General features: G+C 43.0%; 2 protein-coding genes across 2 annotated transcripts; both read left to right on the forward strand.

The window, feature by feature from the left end:
* The first annotated feature begins 221 nt into the window (after positions 1-221).
* Positions 222-16,591, forward strand: sgip1b (SH3GL interacting endocytic adaptor 1b). The gene is made up of 23 exons (XM_041949096.1): positions 222-313; positions 6,155-6,218; positions 7,003-7,048; positions 7,620-7,676; positions 8,016-8,073; positions 9,214-9,389; positions 9,563-9,574; positions 10,143-10,154; positions 10,612-10,636; positions 11,114-11,177; positions 11,330-11,400; positions 11,504-11,578; positions 11,685-11,753; positions 11,847-12,608; positions 13,776-13,897; positions 14,065-14,215; positions 14,742-14,853; positions 14,976-15,131; positions 15,252-15,384; positions 15,481-15,683; positions 16,023-16,087; positions 16,314-16,478; positions 16,569-16,591. Exons 1-23 carry the CDS (start codon positions 304-306, stop codon positions 16,589-16,591), a joined length of 2,631 nt encoding a protein of 876 aa, XP_041805030.1. The 5' UTR covers positions 222-303.
* A 4,296-nt stretch (positions 16,592-20,887) lies between these two features.
* Positions 20,888-22,206, forward strand: dynlt5 (dynein light chain Tctex-type family member 5). The gene is made up of 4 exons (XM_041949934.1): positions 20,888-21,000; positions 21,225-21,316; positions 21,791-21,915; positions 22,003-22,206. The coding sequence occupies exons 1-4, from the start codon at positions 20,888-20,890 to the stop codon at positions 22,204-22,206; spliced, it is 534 nt and encodes a 177-aa protein (XP_041805868.1).
* The last annotated feature ends 1,243 nt before the right edge of the window (positions 22,207-23,449 follow it).

Below are 23,449 nucleotides of genomic sequence, written 5' to 3' on the forward strand. Positions count from 1 at the left end.
TCCGGGGCCTAACGCGCACACGGAGAGGACCCCCATCCCCCGATTTGCGCCGTATCCCTCTGGCGTCTCTTCCCACTGTGTCCTCCGCCGCTGCTGCCTCCTCTCAGCTGTGCCCCCACCCCACCTCCCTGTGCGGGTGTCTGGGAGTGGGGCCCTTGGGGGTGGAGGGAATCAACATCGTGCTTCGCTGGGGAGCTGTGCAGAATTAGCTATGCCCTGCCCAGGCATCCTTTGACCGGCTCGATCTCTCCATTTCTGTCCGCCTGCGCACCGGAGGACAACGTAGGATGAAAATCTGCAATCATGATGCAAGGTAAATCATCTGTGGACATCTCCTCCTCCTTCATTTGCCATGTTTTTTTCCCCCCTGCGTCCTCTTCCTGCCCTCTTGTGTCCTGCTGGGCCATTAAAGCCAGTGACTACAGTGATGAGATCTGTCGTAACGTAAGGACCTTTGAGCTGAACTGAGCTGAGTATGTGCATGACCAGTGTGACAATGTAGGCGTTGTGTGTGTGTGTGTGTGTGTGTGTGTGTGTGTGTGTGTGTGTGTGTGTGACGCTGTTTGTCACAGATTGACACGTAAGCGAAGGTGTGTGAGGCGTGGATTCGTGAAGGGGGAACTGATGTGCACAGCAGTGTAGTCCTGCACTTGCTCATGTCCTGTTGTTTGTGCGTGTGTTTGCACATGTGCCTGTGCATGTCACTGTTAACACGCGCAGATTATACTCTGGTCTTTATTTGTGCACTCAGTCTGTCTGTAAAGGCGCATTTGAGGAGAGATGTGAACGGTCCAGGAAGCTGTTCTCATTCATGCTGCAGTTGCTATCAGTACGTGTTATACTATCATGCCAATAGGGCAAGTATTTAAACCGTGAAGTGAAGTAAAGGATGCTGTTCCAAAGGTAGGTGGTGGAAATGAGGTAAAGTACATAATAAACTGGATGGAGGAGCTAAATCATAGATCTAACCCTGCATGGCAGATGCTGGGCCTTTACCATCCATTAATGCCAACGTGGTAATGGAAGGTGGCTATTATTAGCAAAAGGCCTGGAGTCACCCTGCCATGATATTGTGCTCAGTTCAGGAGCTTCACAACAACACAGATGTCACACGCTTGTCATAGCCTTTGCGAGCTACACGTGCATTGCTAAATACACAGTATAGGCTGTCAGGTGCAGTTAGTGACATTCAGTACACGGTATTTGGACTCAAACCCGGCTGCGGTGCATTCGCTCCAGTAACAGCCTTCTTGTGGATGCAGCGTGTGGGTTTTATGACTCTAGAACAACATAACTAATCACAGCATCTCAGGAACATGGATTACAGTATCTTAGACTGCTCAACAGTCTCTCTCAGTGTGAAATGAGCATCTTAGTCAAGGATTAAATTGGTCCAGATGACCCCTTTTCGAACTCTAAGCTCATACTTGTGCCTCAGATTTATCAACTGTCACTTGACATTGACTCCAAGGTCCATACCGGTGGTTTTGAATGTTTCAGCTCTGTAACTACAAATAATACATACTTTACACCAATGCTGACCATTTATTAGAGCCTGGCAAAAGGTGTTGCATCCGTTTCCTTCTGTTCAGGCAGCCTTTTTGATGCAGTTAATGCCAGAACTGTATGAAAATCAACTTGGCAAAATGTGAAACCTTTCTGGAGGTTTTCCATTGCATAGAACAGTTAAAAAGACAAAAAGAAGCACATTTCATCATCTAACCACACTGTATAGTCAGTTAGGAGGCAGGCTAAAGGGTGGAATTACAGTATAATATTAGAAGTATTAATTAGTAGGTGATGGTAATGTGCCATTTATTTGTTTGCCACCTGCCAAAGAACAGTTTTTTTGTGAGCTAGTACAATGTTGAAGTTCTTCTGTTGTTTTAAACTGTCAAATTAAAATTGAATAAAGGTCATACAACAAAACAGATCATAAAATGCTGTATTTACAGCTAGCACACAGGTGCTCACGTTTGTCGGTGCACCTTTAAAGGTGGAGTTGTAGGGACTGGAGTGCATGCCAAGTGTATCAGCGGTGAGCAAATCTTTCCTGGACATTGTTCAAAACCAGTTGGTCCCAGTTTTGGTCGTGTTGCTCCTTTCTTTCCTCCTTGTCTCAAACCTATATCTCTATATCTCTGGCAACGGAGGCACGGTGTTGTTAAGCAGCCAGTGTTGCTGTGTCAGAGGCAGGTGTGTAAAGAATGGCAAGCGGAGATTTTTCACACTGATGCACGACCAGCATGAATAACTGACAGTTTGTCTGTTTGCCTTCTCAGCGGTTTGTTCAGACATTTATTAGGAACGCCGTCATCAGAGGTTTGAGAATCAGCTGAAGAGTGACCTTAATGAGCTGCGTTTTCAGAAAGCCAAACCCAGAGGACAAACAGTCAAAACGCTGAACTTAAAAGTCCACTTTCATCATTTCTTCTGAAGCTTCCAGTCGCATCTAGTGGCCTTCATCTGCAGACGCACTGTGTTCTGTAGTAAAGTCCATCCTCTGATGAAGGCCAGCAGATGCAGCTGAAAGCTCTAGAAGAACTCTTACATCATCATTTTTTTGAGCTTTCAGCTGCATCATCTGCCATTGAAGGCCACAAGATGCAGCTAAAAGGAATCGAGTAAGTGGACCTTGATTATGCATGTGATTATACACACATTACAGATACATTACAAGGCTACTAAGAAACCAGCATGTGGTTTGGAGTCGGTGTGTAGACATAACTTTTAAGTTTAAGTTTAAAGTTACTTGGATTTTAAAAGTTGCTATTTAATGTCCGGATCTGATGTCTTAGACGGCCAAAAGATTGTAAAGAAAAGGCTACTTCTCGTCTTATTCAGGCTTAGAGCGTCAAGATGAATTTCATACCACGGTGAAATGGATGGGGACAAATGGGTGCCTAGAAATCTGTACAGCCATTTCACCAACTTTTTTCACGTTTGCCTGAATGCCCGAGGACGTGCATTTGAAACCCTATTTTGAAACTGGGATGATGGTGCAAGACGATGGTGCGTTACGTTATGCTGCACTGAAAAATGGTCAGCGGTTATGAAAAGTGTCTGCCTTCTGTAGTTAGCACATGTGAAATCACCACGATGGTCCGAGCAGAGATGTGTCCGAACACCTTGTTTCTGTGAATTAGCACGAAGAACAAGACCCAAACTGAACCATATTTACAGCTAATGCCATTAATTACAATGATACCTCTGTTTAATGAGTGTTGTAGGGTTGTCCTCAGGCAAACTTTGCAAATGGGTTAGAAAAGCAACAGTTCTCCTCTGATGCACAACGTGAACTGAAAACTTGTGCTCCCTCATTATGTAGCGTGCTGTTCAGCAGGTTTGTTACATATTAACGTCCTCCGCTTTTACTCCTTATCACACGAGACGCATGCAGGCGAGGACTGGACAGAAGGCTGGCTGTTCAGAGCTGTCTCCATCTATGAAGAGCCGTGATGCAGGGATAATCTGTGCTATTGAGCAGACCAGCTAGCTACCAATACATCACAGGCCCTGACATGTCCTTCAGTACCCAGAGAGCAAGCGAATGGTACTAAGCTCCGCTCCTTTACGTTTATAGTATTCATTCTTATTATCAGGATTTCAGTGTGAGTGGGATGATTCACCAAATCAGTGACTCAATATTTATTTGGATTTCAGAGTGATTTTCAATTTCAAAACAAAATACCGCTATAACAATGCCACTAAAAAACACGAACAATGCAAAACGTCAGCTCAGGCCATATCATGTGTTCCTGTTTAAAAACGCAGCCTTCCTGTTACAAAGAGAGATGATGAACACAGGACACAAACTGAGCTGCCTCTGAGCAGCACAAAATGTTCGTCCACCCAACTGTCTGTCACGTGTCCCCGTCGCTCTTATATGGATGTGAGAATCAACTGTGCTCGCCTGTCTTCTAAAACACTGTTATGCAAACCTGTCAGTTGTCTATTTTGGGACAAAAACATGCTCCACAGCACAGTCAAAACAGAAAAAATGCTCCTTCTGTGATTTCTTTTGCCATCAGTGGACTTAACTGTTGATGGCTTTCCTGCGGTGCCTTTTGTTTTACAAATCTGGCAAACAGTGTGTCTTTTATCAGCGGTATCATGCAGGTACATGTTGAACAAAATCTTATTGCCTCTATATGTTTGACCTGAGGGAAGCAGGAGGATTGCCAATGCGAATTAACTCATTAAGCTTCATTAAGAGTGAAAAAACTCAGTTTGCTGGGCTTTGGCTTGTCCTCCTCTCTGTTGCTGGCGTACAGAGCAGGACAAACCAATGCTGAGCAGCCATTCGCCTCAATTTGACATGTGACGGTTTCTTGTTTGGTTATAGTCAGACAGTCTACAGCTCTGTGTCTGTTTTCAATGATCCAAATCAAATGCTTATCATTTTCTAATGTTAGCTATGCTAGCGGCTAGGCTCTGTGGATGGACTGTCTGTCTGTCTGTGATCAGTTCAGGTCCACTCAAAACTTTCCAGACTGAAATATCTCAACAATCATTGGAAAGATTGCCATGAAGTTTAGTTCATGATCCCCAGAGGATGAATGCTACCGCCTGTGGTGATGCTTTGACTTTTCCTCTGAGCTTTTATCTTAGGAACCACCTCTCAGCTCAGCTGTGCTTTGTCTTTAATGCTAATTAGCAAATATTAGCTTGCTAACACACTAAACTAAGATCGTGAACATGTTAGCATGCAGCGTTTTCTTGCTAACACTCTAAGCTAGTAGAGATCCAGGCTCGCCTCTGTTCCACGAGCTTTTGTTACCTGAAGCAGGTTTTTTTCATCAGTCCCTGTGAAAAAAGTGTCTTCCTGAGGTTTTAATGTAATTACAGAGCCATGACGTTTAGCCTACACCTACTCTGTGGCCTATTGTTTGTTAAAGGCAAATAGATTAAATAACTAGCATCTAAACAAATGAAGTGAGCCACATGACATACTGTTGAGAAAGGTGTTGGATTTTTAGTTATTAATGTAGTTACAGTTGGAAGCTCCACTTATCCCCGCCTGTCTATATAGTGAACCTGCTAAACATCGATATGAGGACATTGTCACTGAGAGCATGTTGGCATGCTGACTGTAGCATTTAGCTCAAAGCCCCACTTTTCCTCAGCACAGCATCAGAGCTGCTAGCGTGGCTGTAGAGTCTTGCTGACATAAATTTGAAGTGATCGCACTCTCGGGGTGAATGGTATGATCCACTAAATGTGGAGTTTTCATGGCTCGGGCTGCAACCGCAGATTAATTTCATTATCAGTTAAAGTCTTTTTTAATTTATTAATCATGTAGTCAAATCCATCCCAATTTCCAGAGCCCAAAGTTGCTGCTTCATAGGCCTACTCCATATTTTGTCTTACAATAAGCCCAAAAACCCAGAAGAATTAACCGTCAGCTGAAGCAAATCCTGATGTGTGAGAAGCTGTAACCAGCACTGAGGTTTGTACTTTAAACAACAACTAGAGATCTCAGAAGTTTTTATGGGTGATTCTGTGCTTGTGTTTTGAGCGCTGTTTTTATTCATTGTACCTTATTTATTCATTGTAAATGTTGTAAATGTTTGTTGATCCATGCTCTTAGTCAGTCACCAGAAATCAAAACACAGATGAATCATTACAGAAGAATTCCACCTCGCAATCCTTACACAGAAACCTTACGGCATTGCACACATTGAATCTTTGTTAGGTTTCCCCGTCATCCTGATTCGATCGCTGCGTGGTGCCAACCGTCAGTGCTGCAGGGGTCTTGGCATCCAGTTTGGCTGACAGGCTGCTGTAGTGGATCCCTCTAATGAAGTGGACACATTGATCAGCCGTTGCTCGTGTTTTCTTTCCATTTTATATGGTCAGGGAGGGGACACTTAATGGGATTGTGTCTGCGCTGCTTCATTGTATGTGGAGGTTTTCTCCAGGTGGCAGGATGTTTGTGTCCCGAGTCGATACATTAATTTCTATCAACTTATTGGGGTCACTGTATTTCCTGTGTATCCACAAGCTCGACTTGCTGTACATCAGCCTGTTACTCCTCTGTGTTATTTCCTTTTAAGTGCATTTTAATGACAAGACAGTTAACTTTATATTCGGCTCTAAAGCTTGAAATGAATTCTTCATGTTGTTGTTCTCTCCCTTGCTCTCTCTGCACTAGGACTGAAAAATCGAACAAGGAAAGCCCTGGGCTTACGAAAGAAAGACAAGGATACAGACGCAACGTGAGTTAGCTCGGCCACACACTCGTAACACCACTAACATGCCAAGTTTTACACTGAAAACAGCTGCTTGAAAATTCACCAGTTTGAGAATGTGAGCAAATAGGGCTGCGAAATCTCCAGCATCCGCTAATAAAAGCTGTCAAGTACAGAAAGATCTATCTCTGATGAGATAGTTCCTGATTTAAATCACAATGATGCTAATTTTACACTATTTTATTGAGATAAATTTCTGGCTGATGTTTGTGTTTAGGCTACTGTAGAAGGTAATGTTCATTTTGTGAAAGTGAGATTGAAAAAAAAGTGAAAAAATTGTATTATTTTTTCATTACCAAGCTTAGATATTGTATTACACTCCTATTGAATGATTTCAAAAGATACTCAACCCCACTTTGAAGACCCCTGATGGATGATAAAATGTTGCCATTGTACGTTTCTGCAAACCACAGATTTGTTGAAGCTTAACATTTATTTATGTTCAGACTTTAAAAATACCCAGTTTAGTTGCTACAAACATGGCTTGAAAATGTCCCGACTTCTCGTTTGAAATACCTGTTTTAAGAAACACGGCTCAAACAGCAGATCCTCCTGCTGATGAGAAAAAACTCGGCTCATATACTGAATATGTCCCGTAATCTAAATGACGGCGCTTTGATACCTGTTGTAGAAACGTTGATGCAACACAAAAAAAACCTACAAATCGGACATATCAGTGGCTTGCAGAAATGAACAATGTAAACATTTTATTCTGGCAACTTGCAATGGTTTTCTTTCTTACTTCTAACAGGAGCTCACCTGACAAAGAAGGGAGTGGAAGCGGAAAGAAAGGAAGTGTACGTACATTTTACATTTTCTGTGAAAAAGCTGTGAAATGCCTGTAAAGGACAATCACTGTTCATCGCAACTTGGTTCCTAACTTTTGTAGTCTTGGCCATCAGTGCTACTTTGTTATGGAAACTTTGCACTCACCAGAGAAACTGCTGAGATTTGGAAACACGCCGCTGTCACGACAGCAAAGTCCGAAACATGAGAAGTCAGACAGGTTGTAGGAGGTCAGTCTGCAAATTGTAATGGACTGTTGTGCTACTAATTCAGCGGTTTCCTTTTTTTCTTCTTCTTCCAAATAAGTTAGCACAACATGGCTAGGTTAGCATAAGCTGTCTGCTCATCTGGCCGCTCATATTTCTTTTCATTATTTAGAACAGTTTTTCCACAATTCGCTTGATGCATGCAGCATTTTTACTGACAGGCATAATGACCAAAACTACAAAATTGAAAGCCAAATTGTGATGAAACCAGACTCTGACATTTCTCCACACAGACATTTTAAAGCTGACTTTATTTGTCTTAAGCTTTATGATCTTCTTCTTTCATCTTTCTGTCTTTTCTCTGTCTTGTTGCTAGAAAAAGGCCAACGGAGCACCGAATGGTTTCTATGGGGAGATTGACTGGGACAGATATGTAAGTATGCGCTTGTTTTACTCGCACTCCCTCTTTTTGATGTTTCCGACCATGCAGCGACTTCACGGCTTTGGCGTGAAATGCTTTTAGCCGTGCCGTGGCAATCAGCGTCACGTAATGCTAGCTTTAAAATGACTGAGTAAACGCCGTGAATAGAGCTGCATATTCTGTGAGTCAGCAGGAGCTGCAGCCAGGAAGCTGACCGTCTCAGGCAAGCCATCTGTGAAATCTGATCCACATTGATATGCAGAGCAGTTCACAGGGAAGATGGAAGTTTAGCGATGCCTCTGTTGCAGCGTGTGATAGACTTGAAATGACTGTCACCTCTCTCTTTCCCAGGCCTCTCCCGACGTGGATGAGGAGGGCTTCAGTCTCCGGCCCGGTGACGAGGGTGATGATATCCTTTTAGTGAGGAAGTAGTTGCAGCGGCAGTCTTGGGACTCTTTTCCTGCAAAACTATTGAGCTGTTTGGCTGAGTGACTCATTGGGTGAGTGCTCCTCAGCATTAAATAGGCCAAATCAATAGTCGCTCCCTCTCTTGCCACATCACATGTGTACATCCCTCCAGCGGCAAAAAAAAAAAAAGAGAAAAGGAGCAGGAGGGGCATCTGGACGGAGCCACGTTACATTCAGACTGGCATCGTCACTGAGCCACAACGTTCATTAACAACTGACCCCCAGTTCGCTGGTATTTGTAGTTTCTGCTCCTGCTGGTGTCAGCAGCTGCATGTTTGACATGGATTCATAGAGAGCTGGTACTACGGAGACTTCCCCCGAGCAGGATGATTTAGCTGAGGCAGAGCAGGAGTGTCAGTTACATATAGCAGGTGTAATATTGCTAACTGGGACACAGCATACAGAGACACAGAGCGCACAGCTCACTCCTCTGCTGCAGCCAGAGGTGGAAGAAGTGCTCCGACCTGAAGTAAAGGTAGCAATACCACAGTGTAGTGTGGAAATACTCTAGTCAAATTTTCATTTAAGTAAAAAAAAAAAAAAATGCAATCAAAATATGCTTAAAAGCACCAAACATAAATCCTGCAGAGTGGACGATTTCAGAAGGATGTTCAGTACATTACATTACTGGATTCTAATTATTGATGCATTTATCTCTCCACCACTTTAATGCACAGCTGTTAAAGGTGGGGCTTATTTCAACTACTTTATGTACTTTATCCACTGCATAGGTTGTGAATTTCTCCCCACGGATCAATAAAGTTTTATCTTAATCTGCCGTCATAATTTAATTGTTGATTATATTTTGTATTATTAGTCTGCATCTGTAAAGTAACTAAAGTGAGCAAATATATGCAGGGGAGTGAAGATGACAGTATTTACCTCTGTATTGTGGAGGAAACACTCAAAATATTACTTAGGTGCAGTACTTGAATAAATGTACTCAGTTACTCTCCACCACTGGCTGCAGAGCTGGTCTGCATGTGTGCAGTGTTTTCAGACTGAATGTATTTATCTTTGAACGCTGTAGAAGCCTGATTAGCTCCTCCTCCTGCGTCGCTTGTCCTTGACGTACGTTCACCAGCCTCCAAAGGAAAGCAGTTTTTCTCCTCCAGCGACTCAGAGGACGACGAGGACAGCAAGAAAAAGTTCAAAATTAAGATCAAGCCGCTGGTGTCGGACAGTGCCAAGTGTGTCCCTCCATCTATGGACGAGCTAAAAGCCTCAGTGGGGGGCCTGGCGCTCTCTCCATCACTGGTGAGCGCTGCTGATCAGCACTCTTGTTCTGCTACACACTACTGAAGGACACAAATCACACACACACTGCAGGTTGCACATTGTAGTAGCTGTTGAATTCTCTCTGTCTCCCTCTGTCTTACACCCTCTCTGCGTTTGTCTTTTCTTCCCACTTTTCTGCTGTCATCTCGTAGAGGAGAAGTCCGGTAAGCTGGTCATTTATTTTCACATCTGTATCACCACTAACAGGGACTGCATGGCATGAATTCACTTGGGAATACTTACCACTTCCTGTGATAGCTCATTTAAAAAAAGCCCTTATGGTTTGACCCTTTATTTTTTCCTGCATGCAGTTTCTGTCTCACCCTCAGTGTTGTGTCCTCTCTGGGCCTTAAATGACCTCACCTCTTTTTGTTGATTTTTTTACTGTTTAGCTACAGCTTTACTTGAACCTGTCTGGCAAAGCGCCCGAGTTACATAATGCACAGTAAACGTAACACACACACAAAGCTGCAAACCTATTGATTTGGCCTCAGTGGAGCTCAGATGCTGAGCGACCTGCTACATTCAGTGTGCGGCTCTGTGTGCGTTCATTGTGGGTGATGCTGGTATTGTCCTCATCTCAAGGGTGTTATGGCTCATGTTGCATTATTAAGGCTTTGCGGTGCAAGTAAAGAGGTGCGGTGTGTGCAGTTTTAGTTGGTGTCCATTTGACTGATTTGTCACTCACTCTCTGACCCAGGTCTGTTCTCTCTTCCTTTTTGCTGGTCTCAGAGACGCAGCCCGGTGAGTTTCTTACCCCATCTGCTGGCTGTTACAAAGCTGACAGCCTGAAACATGGCCTCCTAATCTCTGCTGCATGACCCATTTTTTTTTTTAAATGCAGAGCCCAAAGTTAAAGGGATACTCAGGAAAATAAGAATAATCCAGCTAAATCAAATGTGATTAATCTCAAAATCCCATTTTTCTTAAAACAAGAAAAGTTTGCATCAGAAATGGTTACAGCATTTCTGATGCAAACTTATCAACAATATAGTTTCTTGGTATGACTGATGTGATATATTAAATTATATTTGTGACAAGGAATTTATGTAATAAGCTCAAACATCATCCACCTAATCTTACTGCTTTCTTACCTGTTTTAATAAAAAAAAATCTTGAAATTGAATATAACAATAAAATGTTTTCACAATGTATGTCTACATCCTTAATTTCTGTTTTGTTTGGATTTTATCTTTTACAGGGGCAGATAAAAAGGAATTTGTCCTGTAAGTACACCTTCATGGAAGCACATTTGTTAAAGCTATCCTCCTCACAGTACCGCTTTGACATAATACTAATATGCTTACAACGGCAATGCTAGCATGCTGATGCTTATCAGATAAAATGTTGACCACGCTCATCAACCTAGTGTAGCATCTTAGCATGCTAGCATTTGGTAATTAGCATGAAACACAAAGCACAGCTGGGGATGATGGGAATGTCAGTGGTTTTGCATGTGTTGGTCGTGAACAACAGAAATTGCGACCTGATGATGGCTTTAATGAAAAATGAAGGGATCACGACCAAAACTTTGTAGTGTTGACATATTTCTCTCTTTTGTTTTTGACCAACCAACACACTGATATTACCATCCCTGAAGCCATCTAATGCCATTAAGGGGCCAAAAAGCAGCTTTTTGTGATAATTTGTTGAGATACAAGTGGAACAGAACAACAGTTGAGTTTTTGTTATGATTGTCATAGGTGAAGAGATTGCCAGACCCAGACGCTCCACCCCTACACCAAGTCCTGCCCCTGAGACGCTAAGGTCTGTCATTCCTTCAGCAATACTGACCACTGACGGATTATCCCTCTTATACACTCTGTGTGTTGTTGGTCCAGATGTGCCTTGAATAAGGTCAGAGCAGCAATTTTAAAAAGTAGGAGTTGTTTCTGATGGTTGTACGTCTCTTCCTGCAGTGACAGGCTGTCGCAGAACGTTCCTGCCTTTTTTGGGCTGCCTTCAGAGACCAAATATGCCAGATATGATGGTCAGTCTCCTGTCAAAAGGACATGACGTGAATTGATACCAAGCATGCCGTGCAGCAGGTGCAGCACAGAGGTAACATTTTATCGTTTGTTTGTCAATCACAGTGGTCCCTACTGAAGTCTGGGGGGACTCGAGGTCGTGCTCAGAATCACTGCTGAGCAGAAGTTTCCCTACAGGAGGTGAGCTGACATCAGTGAACATCACATTATCTTTGTTGTAGGAGGGACATCAGTATATATTTGAAATACTGCAATCTGTGGTGCTGAACTGTCATCCTTGTTGCAGCTCCTCCTCCGCTTCCTCCAAAAAACATTCCATCAAGAAGTCATTACGGCTATCCTTCAGACTCTGCTGGTAAATTTAGCTTGAAAAGCAGCAGTTTAACACAATCACGCAGTTAGATCTCACGAGAGCTTTGATCTAAATGCATCCTCACATTCTTTGCAGCTGATCTACCCAATGGAAGGGCAGCTCGCAGCTCGGCCCCCATCTACCTGAACGTCCTGTCCCCCGCCTCTTACCGAGGCCCCCCTGCCGCTGACCTGGACGACGTGTTCGGCCCCATGGACAGCCCCCGCACCAGTGAGGGCATGGTGTCTCCCAGATGGGTTACTTTCACCGAGGACAGACCCCCGCCGCCCGATGAACCCGCCCCCCCTCCTCCACCGGACTCTCCTCCCCCAGACACGCCCTCGTCCACCCCCTCCACCCCCTGCCTCTCTCCAGGTCCGCCGCCAAACGAGCCCCCGCCTTCGCCTCCGCCGTTTTCTCCCAGGTCTCCTCCCCCTTTCACGCCACCAGACTCACCCCCCTCCATTGTGCTCGGACCTCCTCCTCCGGATGAACCAGCCCCCCCCCTGCCTCCCGACTTCTCCCCCTCTAATTCGCCTCCTCTATGCCTCGACGACGATGCGATCGATGAGGAGGTGCTGCAGTTTGCAGAGTACTCGTCGTCCCCCGCTCCCATCAGCCCCGTGCCCCCTCTGCCAGCAGAGCGGAGGTCTCCTCGGGCAGGAGTCATCTCACCCCTGGTCCTGGCGGGCGTCGGGGGGAAGAGGACTCCTGAGGGAGCATACCTGAGAGATGATATCCCAGACTTTGTGGGTTCACCCAGAGAGCTGACGCCAAGCTTCAGGGGCACGCCGCCTCCTCTCCCTCCAACCACCTACAGGTCTATTATGTCTTCACCAGGGCCCTACTCAGGCAGCAGTGAGTGCTCAGTCTCTCTCTTAATTCTCACAATAGCCTTTTATGCTGCTACTATGATCATGGGAGTGTATTTAACCTGTGTTTCCTAAAGCTTGGTTTGTTCGAAAAAGTGAGGCTGACGCTGCCATCAGTACCACCAAAAACATGACAGATACTTTAAATGCACGTCCTTTGCAACCTGCTCACGTTTTGTTAGATGTTGACTGTAACCAGCGACAGAACACTCATGACTGTCTCATGAACAGCAGCCACCTTTTGTGTTTACTCTTTTCAGTAAATATAAAGATTATTTATATTTTGATGATTTTTCTGGTAAATACAACAAAGGACAGAAGTCTTATTTTGACTCGCTGACTCACTTAATATGCAGGAAGCTTGTATCAACTTATAAAATAATACTTTGACTTGAGCGCTGATTAATGTAACTATGCAAAGTAATTAATCATATTACAGAATTACATTATCGTCCACGTCAAGGGAAACTTTCATTAGTACTTTGTTGGTTAGAGCCACACAGGCTGATAAAGGAACTCCATCTTGTTCACTCCTTCCAGGAAGAGTTAAACTGCAGCAACGCTGCCATAAAATAAAACTACATTAACACTAAGATAATACTACAGATTTGTAATGTCACAAAAATCACAAGTACAAAAACCTCCTACAGTCTCACCAAATCTTAAGACACTGCAATCTGAAAAGAAACTAACTAAGGTGGGGTTTTGACTGTCGTCATACTTACAATAATTGAACATGTCAGTATCATGTGCTGAGTGGAAGTAAATGGGTTTCTTACTGACATCTGGTGGCGTGTTGAAGGTAATGTCCTCTGTATTCCTCTTCCTCAGTAATGTTTCCTTGGTCAGGTTACATACTTCTTTCATGTTCCTACAGTAACTTTAATATAGAGACAGATGCCAAATGTAATTCCTAATCTAATAATACAAAAGAAAAAGAAGCCTAGTTACATTTACCAAAACAGATGTACTAACCGACACTTGGTGGTGATAGATAGATAGATAGATAGATAGATAGATAGATAGATAGATAGATAGACACTGTGTGAAGCATGACTGTGAGAGCAGAAATGTTGGAGCTGAGGTTGAATGATGATCTCTCTCGCTGTGATCTGAAGGCAGTGCTAACCACAGACACTGGTATGTGCCGCAGGCCCCTCGTCTCCAGCTCGTCCTGCCACGCCTCAGTCTCGAGGCAGTCCAGTCCCTCCGCCTCCTCCTCCTCGACCGTCCTCGCGACCTAAGCTGCCCCCGGGGAAACCAATCACAGACCTGGTACATGTGAAGTGTCCTTTCATTTCTCTGACTGTTTACTGTGACTTTTTATTCTGACATTTAGATAAAACCGATCACTGTATATGCCATTATAAAAGAAAGCATTCGCCTTCCTTTTTCCACTTTCTTGTTTTTCTCGCATGTGTGCTGTTGTGGACCGTCTTCAGTCTCGACCCTTCAGTCCACCGGTTTCAGGCAGCCCTCCACCTTTCGCCCCCCTGGCCCGGGCGGAGAGCTCTTCCTCCATCTCCTCCATTACTTTGCAGAGTGCAGCATCCACTCCAACCTTAGGAAGGGACCTTAACATGTCCACTGCAGGTCTGCTACCAGCAAGTTGTCTTGTTCCTCCTATTCCTCTTTGGTGTCACATCTCTGTCCATGTTGTCTGTTGCTCATCACCGTGTCCTTGCCTCACAGTCTTGTCCCTCTCCATGATTCTCTCCTCCTCATGTCTCTGCTCACTCAGAGGCCTCACAGCCTCTGGTGTGGTTTGACCATGGCAGGTTTTATTTAGCTTTTGAAGGTGAGTTGCGTCAGAATGCTACTGTAGTGCATGGGCTGAAAGCACCTGCCCTCCTTTCACCTGCAGTCCTGTCCACGCTCACGCTCACTGAGCCAGAATACTGCTGCCCATCCATCCCAGGTCCTGCTCACTCACCTAGAATTTCTAGATGGATTGCTGAGTTTTGATGTAGTCTGTTTGCTTTTGTTTGTTTGTACTCCCCTATCCTCTGCGTGTAACCCATGGCTGAACATTTGAGTGCATAGGGAACAAATCCAAGAGAATCGATGTAGTCCCAGTGTAGGTTTTAAAGGTGTTTTTTTCTGTGTGTGTTTTCAACAGGATGCTCCAGAGGACCCAGTCCGCTCACAATGGGACCCCAGGACACTTTGCCAGTGGCAGCTGCCTTCACAGAAACCATCAACGCCTACTTCAAAGGCGCTGACCCCAGCAAGTAGGCCCACATTTCCCCGTTATGTACAGCACAATGACCAGCATTAGCACATTTTGGTACAAAAGGGAATCGGAGAGTGTATGTTGTTAGTCAGCATGGTCTCTTCTTTCCCTCCGTCCCAGATGTGTTGTGAAGATCACAGGGGAGATGGTGCTGTCCTTCCCTGCAGGCATAACCAGGCATTTTTCCAGCCACCCATCTCAACCCGTCCTCACCTTTAGCATCAGCAACTACAGCCGACTGGAGCAGGTCCTCCCCAATCCACAGCTGCTGTGCTGGTAAGAATAACATTACAGGCAAACACGCACAATAATTTGCCTGCCCTTTGTTATTAGAATACAAACCTGTATCTTCATGTTGAGATTGTCTGAATTATATGCGTACCTCTCATTCCTCAGTGATCCCATAACAGACAGTGTCGACTCCAAGGAGTTCTGGGTGAACATGCCAAACTTGATGAGCCATCTGAAAAAAGTGGCTGAACAGAAGCCTCAGGCGACATACTACAACGTGGACATGATCAAGTATCAGGTATCACGTGGATGTATTTGTCTATGTATCTAACACGTGTTGATCTAGCTGCAGCCATGTATCTCACTGTCTTGTCTATGTTTCTGTGTGCCCCAGGTGTCGGCAGAGGGGATCCAGTCCACTCCTCTGAACCTGGCGGTGAGCTGGCGAGGCGATGCCACCAACACAGACCTTAGAATAGACTACAAATACAACACCGAGGCCATGGCCGCCCCCATGCCACTACACAACATCCACTTCCTGGTTCCTGTGGATGGAGGCATTGCCAAACTCCAGGCCATGATCCCCCCCGCCACCTGGTAAAGACTCCCTGCATTCAGACTCGGCTCTAGGGGCTAATGAAGAGAAATTATGAAATTATAGGATGTTTAAATACAATGTAGTAAGTTGGAAATAAAACAGGAAATGATGTTATGTTGGTACGCTGTTTACCTTCCATCTACTTGTAGGAGGTGTATGCATGCTGGAATATAGCTGCTGGCTCAGTGGCCAGTGATAAATGAGCACTTTTATATTAGTTTTGAGCTTCTATGTGCAACAAGAACACTTAATAATCAGGATTTCTCTGTTAGCGTGGCCCTGGATTTAGGCCGAATATATTTCACATGGCTTTAATGTAGAATTATTTTCTCACCAAGGAATCCAGAGCAGCAGACGATACAGTGGAAGATCCCCAGCCTCTCTCATAGATCTGAAAATGGAGGTAGGTGTTCTTGCATAAACTGCGTGTTAAGCAAACATCTTATTCTCATATATGCTCCCTCACGTCAGTGGACTTTAAAAGTGAAATCTCGGTAGACGTCTTTTGCCTTGAGTCTAGAAGTTTATATTCTTTCCAATCTAAATGTGCCTTTATACTACACAAAGTAACTGTAAGAAACAGATGCACAAAAACCCAGAACTATCAGTACTGTATCTGTGTCCCACAGGAGTAGGGGCTCTCCTGGGCCGGTTCCAGATGACAGAAGGTCCCTGTAGACCGTCCCAGCTGGCAGTCCAGTTCACCAGTGAGGGGAGCACTCTGTCAGGGTGCGACATCCAGCTGGTCGGGACCGGCTACCGGCTATCGCTGGTCAAGAAGAGATTCGCTGCAGGTCAGTTTGAGTGTCGGAGATGTGTGTGACCTTATGGACACTCGAGGCCGAACTTCTCAGCTCTCTGACATGTGTTGTTTTGCTTCACAGGGAAATATTTGGCGGATAATTAGTGGACCCATTTGTGAAGGGAACCAAAAGAATCAACGGCTTTTTGACTGTGAAGACTATGGATCCATCCCATGTTTAGTGCATTTGAAACTCCATCTTTAGCGACCATTAGAATTAATGGTTGAGATTTAACAGAGTAACACAACACACACACACACACACACACAGATGATATTTGACTTCATAACATCACATTCAGTAGACTGACTGCTGCTGAGTTTATGCAAGTAAATACAAATCATTAGTTTTGTGCACTTGGAACACTTCTGGGCTTACATGGGGTAAAATATAGGAAAACCCTGATTCTTTGTTCTTGTTAACATAATTGTGGATTCATACAGTGATCCAGCCTTATTCATTGCCATTTCTTTTGTCTAACTGGTGGTCATTGCAAATGCACTGTAAACGATAATGTGAATAGATTATATAATACTAAAACAATCTTAAACAAGGTGGAAAAGAATTGAAAATGTCCAAAAAAAAGTGTAGTATAGGGTTGCTTTGCAGTTGTGTTCCAATACGTTCTAGGTTTCATGGTAATATCTTATTTACACTGCCACCTCAAATCAGACGTTTCTCCACCATGTGTGACCGAGCTTTAGCGTCGCTGAGCAGAACTCATGTTTCTGTGTAGGCGGCCTGCCTTTGAAATGTCACAGCCCGTTCTGTCAGTCTCGTGATTGAAGGTGACTGGTCAGTTCACAGTTCAGCATGACCCGCAGCGCTGGACTGACATCAGCACTCTTTACATGAAGGTGCTTTTTATATGGAATTATATTAGTGCCTCAGTCCAGATCTCATGACGAGGAGTTTTCAGCACAGTAACACTTTGTCTGCGAGCACGTGAATTACACTTTGTAGAGAAATAATCATCATGCAAGATGGTGTGACTTGCCTTATCTTAAATTTAAATCCAAGTTTTCCCTTTTAAGTTTAAAGTAGATATAATTCATAATTTTATGTTAACAATGGATTTCATAGTTACTTTTATGTGAAAGATGTTACTCGTAGTGACAAACACGAATAGCTTCGTTTAGCTCATTTTTTTGGGTTTTCCAGTCTGCAGCTTCACTGTTTGGATTCACTCTCACAGCTCTCTTAGCATTGCTTTTGTCTGCAGCAGGCAGCTACTGGCAGCATAAAAAGCTCTGATGAACCCAGTGTACAACTGTACACTACCTGCTCAGCACCAAACAGCAGATATAAAAGTTAGCAATTAGCTGGTGGACATTGTCGAATATTTAGCTGCTGTAAAATCAGACTAAAATGTTGTGTTCACGGCTAGTTTCTGAGGTAGTTCACTTTTTGAATAGGGGCTCCATTAATGATTATAATGTCTTGGTTGTGTAGCTGATAGTTGTCAAGTTAGCCAACTAGCTTTGTTGCATTAATAGCAACCTGCCAAGACAGCTATTCTGAAAGCTTATCAGTACAGATGAACTAAATGAAAACTAAAATTGTGTAAAGAACTTATTCATAGTGTGCAGCCCTGGTGTGCCTATATACCTTTCTACTGGCACACACTTAGCAGATCAGTTTGTTATTGTGTGTTTATGTGGATAATAGCGAACATCACTATAACAGAGGGATAACAATTTCTCTACAAATTAGAATTGTGCCTGCTTTTTTTTTTGATGCTCAAAATGTCCCATCCTGGGAGCAGGACTGAAGCACATATATGTAATCCTAAACTTCTACACGTGCAGCCTTTACAGTTACTTAGATGGCAGTTTGCCGTTAGCGGGTCATGTGAACAGAGAGTTGAAACTGTCAGCCAATCAGTTACACCGACACCTGTTGGACCTGCTGCAGAACGAAATCATTACATCACCACTATGGGTACGTGCAATGCTGAGATCCATCAGATTTCCCTCAACACAGGACTTTAGTGGTATTTGTGGTGGTGTGTGAATGATCAACTTTTCTACCAATGAGGCGATACTTGTGTGACTAACAGAAGCTGCTACTTTCATGGGAAGAGTTTGGTTAATTTAATCTGTTAATGTTACAGAAGTTGCGTTTGAACGGGCCTTACGATGTGAGACACATACAGAGCCAGATGTGAGTGCCATACGGTGGTGAACAGGAGCTTTAAGTTTCGTAAAAGAAACATAGAGAGGACCTGGGATGAAGATTGTAGGAGTTGCCTTTGATGCTGCTTAAAAACTTGGCCAATTCCTTTGAGCTTGATCTTTGATAGAGGTCTTGACGAGTATTATAGGGGACATCACAGAGTAATGAAACATGTGTATCAGGAAGGCAACACTATTCCCTGTGTCCTGTTTTATTTCCTTTCTTTTCCACCATGTTAAATAAATGTTTTATCATTTTCTAATAGCAATATTTAAAAACTTAAGTGTAAAAAGTGTACATAAAAAGCTATGTTTCAAATATTTCTCTGGGCATATGGATGTGTCTGTGATTGTCTCTTGGTTTATTGATGTCAGCACTCATAATGCATTAGGTTCTATGTAACGACACCACCACTCATCATGTATTGTTTTACATGTGGGTTTCTTGTACAAAAAAAAATGTTACTGTTGATGAATAACTCCGAACGGTGCCGCATGAAATCTGCATTTGTCCATCACCAGTCTGATCAATGCAATACCAGTTTATCCATTTCAATAAGGTCATGATTCGTGTGTTATTGTATAATCGTGCTATGAGAGGAGACTTTTTGCCTTCACTTAAACCTCCAATCTCTGTTTCGCTGTTGTTGCACCTTCAGAAACCCATCGTCAATAAATTTGGCATGTATTCATCGATATTCCCATTCCATGCATCTGATATAGGTGTTTGACATTCTCCTGTGTTTGACCTGCACACAAAACACACCTTCAATTTCATGAATAAATCAGTTCATGGCTTCATGTCACATGCTGATATGTGTTTGAACATCACGTTTTATAGAATGTTTTAATGTGTTGACTCACAGTTTGGGCCTGGGTGTAATATTTCATTTAGTTCTTAGTAAAAGAAAAAAAGAACATATTTTTCTTCAGTTGATTAAGAACAACAGTTCACTGTTTCTGTTACTAACGCTTCTGTTTTTCTTTGCCTTATTTTTGAGCATAAACTAAGTCCTCCAATATGGGAGGGTTTCTGTAAGTTTATTTTTTCTACAACTTCTTGGCTGTATTCCTTTCACTGCATTAGACACAGAATATGCAAACATTTCATGTAAATTTCCCATCCAAAGATTTTGAAAGTAAATATATTAAAAAAATCAATATAATGTAATACCTGTTTTACTTGGTAATAAAGAAGAGGAAATATGAGCCATGTATCTGCCTCTCATTTGTTCAACGATATACATAAGTATATTACTCATCATGAATGGTCAAATTCAGGTCAGAAGACAGGAGATTTTATGGAGGCAAATACTATTAGACTAGTTGAGAAAACAATCTCACCATTTAGTCAGTGGACTTATGTGTCCATGTTGCCTTAAAAGCTAAGGTTCAGAGTTCATTCTTGACCTTGGAAACAGTCCAGCCAAAACGATGAGAAGTCCTGAGCACCTCCTTAGAATGGCTACTTAATAAACCTTATGGGGAAAGCTGTTTTTCTTCTTCGTACTCCATTTAATTGCTTTTTCAGGAGCTTTCAACCACATCCCATAATCTTCATCAGCAGTTATGAATAACAGTAGAATTAAATATAATAGTGATGAAAGCTGATGATACGGTTAAAAACCATGAACCTAATCAGCCTAAACCAAAATTCAACTGTAATGTCTTCTCTAAAAGCAGTGCACTCATACACCTCAGCAGGAAGAGCTCCTACGAGAAGTCCCTCCCACTGACTGACGGGTCAGGGTTGTCATGACAACGACAAGCTCCACGGGCTCACCTCGTTCAGCTCGGTCCAAGGGGTCCTGAAACCGGTAAAACAACAACAACAACAACAAAATGTTAATTTTCCTTCAGTAATGTTTCTGTATTACCTAATTGACGCGACAATCTGTAAAACTATTCTGTTTGTACTTAATGAAAACAATCATGGCTGGAACAAACGAGTCAACTCTTAATAGCTAGCATGTTTGGTAACCTAAGATACCCAGAGAAGCTAGCGCAGCAGTGGTCGCATTCATGAAGCTCTTATTTTCATTTCATTTCCGTATGAGTTTTCATTGTCGACAGTATGTGTTTGATACGTGATATCCTCGCGTGTCAGTTAGCTAGAGTACAACTTTACTCCTGTATCCATTTATCTTTCCAGATATTAATTAAGCTAACATCAGTACATTTAGGTTATCATCCTATGAGCACGAGCTAAAGGAAGGGGAAGCCGTCATGTCTGACCTGCTGAAAGACAAATCCCAAAGGAGAGAGAAGAGGGCAGGCAAGGCGCCCTCAGAGGGAAGCCATGGAGTCAGAGGCAAAGACACAACTGGCAGGACTAAGGAGTGAGTAGACTATGCAAGTAATACCCACATTTTATCTTTCTCGTTCTTCTGTCATCTATACCAGTACATAACTGGCAGAGGTTATGACTGATATTCCAAATAGCCGGCACTATGTTTGGCTTAAACGTTCCAGTCAGCTCCTCTTAAGTTATTGCTTATGTGGAGGTCAGCGTCTTCTGTTCATCTCCTTATGACAGCTCCTTCAATACGATCATGTCTTTCAGCTCTATAAGTACTGTATCGTGCTTGGATGAACTAGGTCACCAGGATGACAATGCTCGGATGGCTGTAACAATGGAGAACACCTACCAGTTAGGTGAGGCAACATTCACCTGTGTGGCAAACATGTGCACCACAGCATCATCACTGACTGTAAGAGTTCAACACAACAGTGATTTGATTTTGATTCTTCAAAAGATTCAGTTCATCAGAATGTTTGGACATTGTTTCCATTTTATTTATTTTGGTTTGATTAATTTCAGCTCATCAGCCTTACTACAATTTTACACTGAGGTACTTTTTTAGTTAAATGTTTGGCATTAAACTACAAGATCTTGTATGCTGCTGGTTCTTGGGGGATGTAAGATGAACAGACCAGAAACCTGTCAAAGCAGCACATATTTTGATGCAATATTAATTGATTTTAATCCATCATACCGTTTTTACTGATGTGCTGTACTTTCCAAGTTCAAATCAATGCATCACAATATTTTTTTACTAAGCAAAGCAAGTGCATATGAAGTAAAACGTATTTGCCAAAGTATTGTTGTCTTTGTTTTTTGGACCACAGGACCTTACAAACGCTTCCCTGTTCCTGCTGTCACAGACATACTGAAGGATGTACTCACCAGTTACCTCCAAGAGGAGAAATATGAAGTAGAGTGGTCTCAGAAAATGACAAAAACAATATCTGAGGTAAATAAATCTGTAAAGCTCATTCCTGCATTGAATATGATGGAATTTCTGTTCTGCCAGTTTCATTCTTTGGATTGCCCCTCCCAGGTGATAAGGGCCCGTGTGAAAGACCTCATGATTCCTCGGTATAAGATTGTCGTCCTGGTCCACATCGGCGAGCTCGCCGGGCAGAGCATGCAAATCAGCAGCCGCTGTCTGTGGGACGCATCTAATGACACATTTGTCTCTTACAACTTCAAGAACAGCTCACTGTTTGGTGTGGCAAATGTCTACGCTGTTTACTTTGAGTGATTGTTGTAAGCATTGAATGGACTCTGATAGATGAGACTCAGTTTAGTCATGCATTTACCACAGGAAAAGATAGAGAGTTGTATATTTTGTAATGTGTAAAAAAATAAAACACAGATTTTTAGCCAAAATTCATGGTGTTTTTTATTTTGCTAGCATGGAAAATGAAATCACATTCACAACTCAACAATGTTCTGCAGATATATATATATATATTTTAAACTAATGAATGATTATGACAGATTGATGATGACCCGCTTGGGATGTTCCCCTCTAGCAGAGCATGGAGAGGTCACTCCTTCGACAGCCTAGTTCACAGCACACTGATATCAGTGCCTGGTTTTGGTCTCGCCAATGACGGGCCATCACTTGCACGCCTGCTGTCTTCAGTTTTGGCTCTTCACTACCTGCCAAGAGATCAGTCTCTGTTTACCAGAAGTCAAGGCTGTAATTTGGTTTACATTTGGAAAATTAACTGCAAAGCAAAAAATATGGATTAAAGTGGCTGTGTACTCACCGTCTTGCAAAGTCTCCTCTTCTCCCAACAGTCTTCTCCACCTGGATCCGCCACAGGTGTACACCACCGCCCGCAGAAATGCCCGGCCACACAGCCTCAGTGTGTTTGCGTTATCCTGAGCCTGACCCTGTGCTGCAGCTGCACACAACATGCTCAGCAGCATCATAAGCAGGAGTAGGGATCTCATGTTGTTTATTCTGAGAAAACATCTGCCCTCATCAGCGCTTTTAAGCAGAGTCTCCAGTGATGTCACACGCTTTCCAAAGTCTTCTTCAGGTGATTCCTGAGTAAATGGTGTATATTATCTTTGGTAATCATCATGCACCTTTAACAACGGATGTCAATCTGGTCATTCAGGATATGTGTGGGAATCTAGGGCCATTGTTATGATCCCTAATTGACTACAGTTTTGCAAATGTTAAAGAGAAAGAATTGATCTTTTATGTCTGAACTGCAGGGTTTTTATTGCCATGGATTTAGCAAAGTGTTGTCTAATGGATCGCTTGAGATATCGATCCTACAACAAACTGAGGTGATGGCTCTCTACATAGCAACATAGTGGTGTGTGTGCCAACTATCATGAACATAAATCAGTAATTCCAAGAAGAGACAGTTGCATTAACTGGTACACTTGTTGACACATTGATGTGTGTCATGGAATAGTATCATTACTGGCTGGCTATAATCATGAAAAAAAATATATAGTTTGTATTATGAATGTATCCTTTG

This window comes from Chelmon rostratus, chromosome 12 (assembly GCF_017976325.1).
Source record: "Chelmon rostratus isolate fCheRos1 chromosome 12, fCheRos1.pri, whole genome shotgun sequence".
Taxonomy (NCBI): Eukaryota; Metazoa; Chordata; class Actinopteri; order Chaetodontiformes; family Chaetodontidae; genus Chelmon; species Chelmon rostratus.

Excerpts from the sequence above, each read along its gene's own strand:
- sgip1b (XM_041949096.1), top strand. Across the intron at positions 10,637-11,113 it reads GATAAAAAGGAATTTGTCCT|GTGAAGAGATTGCCAGACCC; the intron begins GTAAGTACACCT and ends TGATTGTCATAG. Across the intron at positions 14,216-14,741 it reads CCTTAACATGTCCACTGCAG|GATGCTCCAGAGGACCCAGT; the intron begins GTCTGCTACCAG and ends TGTTTTCAACAG.
- dynlt5 (XM_041949934.1), top strand. The coding sequence starts at position 20,888 with ATGTCTGACCTGCTGAAAGACAAATCCCAAAGGAGAGAGAAGAGGGCA. Across the intron at positions 21,317-21,790 it reads GGAGAACACCTACCAGTTAG|GACCTTACAAACGCTTCCCT; the intron begins GTGAGGCAACAT and ends TTTGGACCACAG. Across the intron at positions 21,916-22,002 it reads TGACAAAAACAATATCTGAG|GTGATAAGGGCCCGTGTGAA; the intron begins GTAAATAAATCT and ends TGCCCCTCCCAG.